This window comes from Protobothrops mucrosquamatus, unplaced genomic scaffold (genome assembly GCF_001527695.2).
Source record: "Protobothrops mucrosquamatus isolate PMUCROS unplaced genomic scaffold, P.Mucros_1.0 scaffold1428, whole genome shotgun sequence".
NCBI lineage: Eukaryota > Metazoa > Chordata > Lepidosauria > Squamata > Viperidae > Protobothrops > Protobothrops mucrosquamatus.
The window spans coordinates 115580-119087 of record NW_015387613.1 but is presented as its reverse complement, the minus strand read 5'-3'; the positions used below and the strand labels follow the sequence as shown (position 1 = coordinate 119087).

Below are 3508 nucleotides of genomic sequence, written 5' to 3'. Positions count from 1 at the left end.
AATGCTGTGTCAGTCTAGTTTATCTCTATTGTCCTGATCAGTAGGCCACCATGGGCTCCACAGTGTAGAACAATCTACTAAATATAAGCTGATAAATTTTGCCATAATAATTCCTATTAATATGTTATTGCACAATGAGCATAGAATACAGATAACTTTTTCCAACCCAGAAGCTTCTTAAGAGGAAGGATATTCTGTGGTTTTCTTTTCTTTTATCTTTTCTCCTCCCTGTCAACTCTGCAACAAACCTGCATGAAGCCATTTGGCTCGTTTTCGGTTGTCACCAGAATGGGAAGGTGGTCGTGGAATTTTTTGGCTAACTTAAACAATTCTGTCCCTCCTTGCTGGTCACCTCTACAGAGTGACTTTTGACCCTTTTCAGGGGCCCCCAGTGATGCAAAACTGGACATGGGAGATGAAGCTCATCTCCCAGGCATCCATGGCGGCTGTGGTAAACTGGAAGTCTCCAAGAAAAAGATTATTACACTCTTCACACAGTGTAATACCAAGATTTCCTTCCTCTAAAGCAATAGTGTGAGTTGGAGATTCAATTCAAGTTCAAATTACAAATAGAATGAAATGATATGAGTAATTTTCAAGGACTTGTTCTCAGATAAATTAGATTTAAAACTATCCTAGCCAAATAAATAAGATTTTAAATTCCCAAATTCCCAGACTCACTGATGAATGTCTGGAAAATTCAGCCACTAAAATACATTACTTCTGAACATTGCAGATGACAGAGCTAACCTGACAACAGTGTTTCCTCTTTCAGGTTTAGATGACTGTTTCCCATGTCCTGAAGAAAACTACCCTAACAAGGACCAGACTCTGTGCCTTAAGAAACATACAACATTCTTATCTTACAAAGAACCCTTGGGAACCACTTTAAGCAGTATTGCTTTCTTCTTTTCTTTCATCTCAGTTGTGGTCTTGGGGATCTTCATTAAAAACCAGGAAACTCCCATAGTCAAAGCTAACAACAGAAATCTCACCTACATTCTTCTCATTGCCCTCCTGCTCTCTTTCCTTTGCAGTTTGCTCTTCATTGGGCAACCTAACCAAGCAAAATGTCTCATGCGACAAACTGCTTTTGGCATCATCTTCGCTGTAGCCCTTTCTTGCATTTTGGGGAAAACAACCATAGTGGTTCTTGCTTTCATGGCCACCAAGCCAGCTTCCAAAACCAGAAAATGGGTTGGGAAAAGGCTGGCTTATACTATTCTCCTGTCTTGCTCCCTGGTTCAAGTCATAATTTGTAGTGTGTGGCTGGCAACTTCTCCCCCATTCCCAGATTCTGACATCCACTCGATGACTGAAAAAATTGTCCTCGAATGTAATGAAGGTTCAGCCATCATGTTTTATACTGTCCTTGGTTTTCTGGGATTCTTGACTGTTATTAGCTTCATAGTGGCTTTCCTTGCTAGGAAGTTACCTGACAGTTTTAATGAAGCCAAATTTATCACTTTCAGCATGTTGGTCTTTTGTAGTGTCTGGATGTCATTTGTTCCAACCTATTTGAGCACCAAGGGGAAGTACATGGTAGCTGTAGAAATCTTCTCCATTTTGGCTTCTGCAGCAGGATTACTAGGTTGCATCTTTTCCCCCAAATGCTACATTATTGTTCTGAGGCCCGAATTAAACAAAAAGGAACAATTAACCAAGAAACAAAAGTAAATTATTTTTTTCTGAGTTTTATAAAGTGCTGCCTCTTTATAGTGCCTATGAGATTAAAGGTAGGCAGTTCAATCTGTTTTTTACCTTTACCTTTTGAAATTTCTGCTTTTTATTTCTGTTCTGTCCCTCAGGCCAGTCTGAAGAGAGGAAATAAATGCCTCTTCCTTTACTGTTTTCTCAGCTGCTGCCTCCTGTCTAATTTTTTCCTCTCAACAGGGCAGGCTGTCTTAAAAGAGAAGCCACCTTCTGGTTGGTGATTCAATTATAAGGGATGTAAATTTAGGAAAGGACACAGAGGTTTTGAAAGAGGTCAGGTGTCTTCCAGGTGCTACTGCCAGTAGGGTCAAGAAGTGTATTTGTAAAATAATCAAGAATGCCAGCAAGGACTGTGATGTGGAGGCTATTGTACATCTTGGCACTAATGATCTGTCCCGAAAAGATGTACTCTCTGTGCAGAATGATTTCCAGAGCCTGGGGCAGGAACTTAGCAGAATAGGCTGTAGGCTTATTTTTTCAGAGGTTTTACCAGTGTATAAGGAGCAAAATGGAAAAGGCCAGCATATAGCACAATTCAATATGTGGTTAAAGGAGTGGAGTAAGGCTTTGGATATATTAGTCACGATGTTAGCAGCTGGTCCAATGAAAAAATGTACAAAAGAGATGGTTTGCATCCATCAAAGAAAGGGACTGAGTTACTCGGCTATAAATTCACAGATTTTCTGGAGGAATATTTAAACTAAACAGCGGGGACAGTGAGCTAATTGATACAGAACATCCCTGTCCCTGGCAATCTAAACATTATAGGGCTATCAGTGCATGTAACATAGATGTGTGTGTGTGGACAAGAACATCAACCTTCCTGTCAAGCAAAATCAAGCTCTTAATAGCGAGTGCCACACAAAGTGCACTAACCAAATAGGTGGTAAGACAATAGGGGAACTGAGGCACCACACAGGTTATGTAGAAAGTAAACACACGGTCGGTCATAAAGGACTCAAATGTCTATACACCAATGCACAGAATATGAACAGCAAACAGGGTGAACTAGAAATTCAGGTTAATGAGGACAGAAATGATATTGTTGCCATTATGGAAACATGGTGGGATGAAACCCACAAATGGAACACACAGCTAGAGGGATTTAAATTTATTTAAAAGAAACAGACCAAATAAAAAAGGAGGTGGAGTTGCTCTCTATATAAGAAATAACTACATCTCTACAGAAATAGAGCACAACAATGATGAAAACTGTCTTGAATGCATTTGGGTCAATATAAAAGGGGGGGAAATGACATTGCCATAGGTGTATACTATAGGCCACCTAACCAAACAGAGGAAATAGATAAACTAAGGTATGTAGGAAGCAGATCACAATAGTAATGTGGGACTTTAACTACCCTGATATCAACTGGGAGACAAACTCTGCACCAAGTGGAAGATCAAACAGATTCCTGACAAACCTAGCAGACAACTTTGTCTCCCAAAAAGTAGAAAAGGGAACTAGGGGATTAGCCATTTTGGATCTAATTCTCACTAACAGAGATGAAATGATAGAAGGTGTTGAAGCCATAGGAACCTTGGGAGGAAGTGATCATGCAATATTGGAATTCAACATTATGGAAGCACAAGCAATAGAACACAATCAAACTAGAGTCTTGGACTTCAAGAGAGCTAATTTCAATAAACTTAGAAAGGGTTTGGGAAGGATTCCATGGATGAGAATCCTCAAGGTGAAAACCACTCAAGAAGCTTGGGAAATTTTGAAAAGTGAGATAATAAAAGCCCAGTCTAGCACAATACCAACAAAGAGGAAAAATAACAGCTCTCAAAA

General features: G+C 39.7%; 1 protein-coding gene across 1 annotated transcript in view; it reads left to right on the top strand.

Annotated features, from left to right (window-relative positions):
- The window catches only part of LOC107292813 (vomeronasal type-2 receptor 26-like), a 7914-nt gene extending 6237 nt beyond the window's left edge, over positions 1 to 1677 (top strand). Inside the window, exon 4 of the mRNA XM_015821939.2 lies at positions 776 to 1677. Coding sequence (XP_015677425.2) covers positions 776 to 1677 — 902 coding nt within the window. The remainder of the gene's footprint in view (positions 1 to 775) is intronic.
- Positions 1678 to 3508: the final 1831 nt, after the last annotated feature.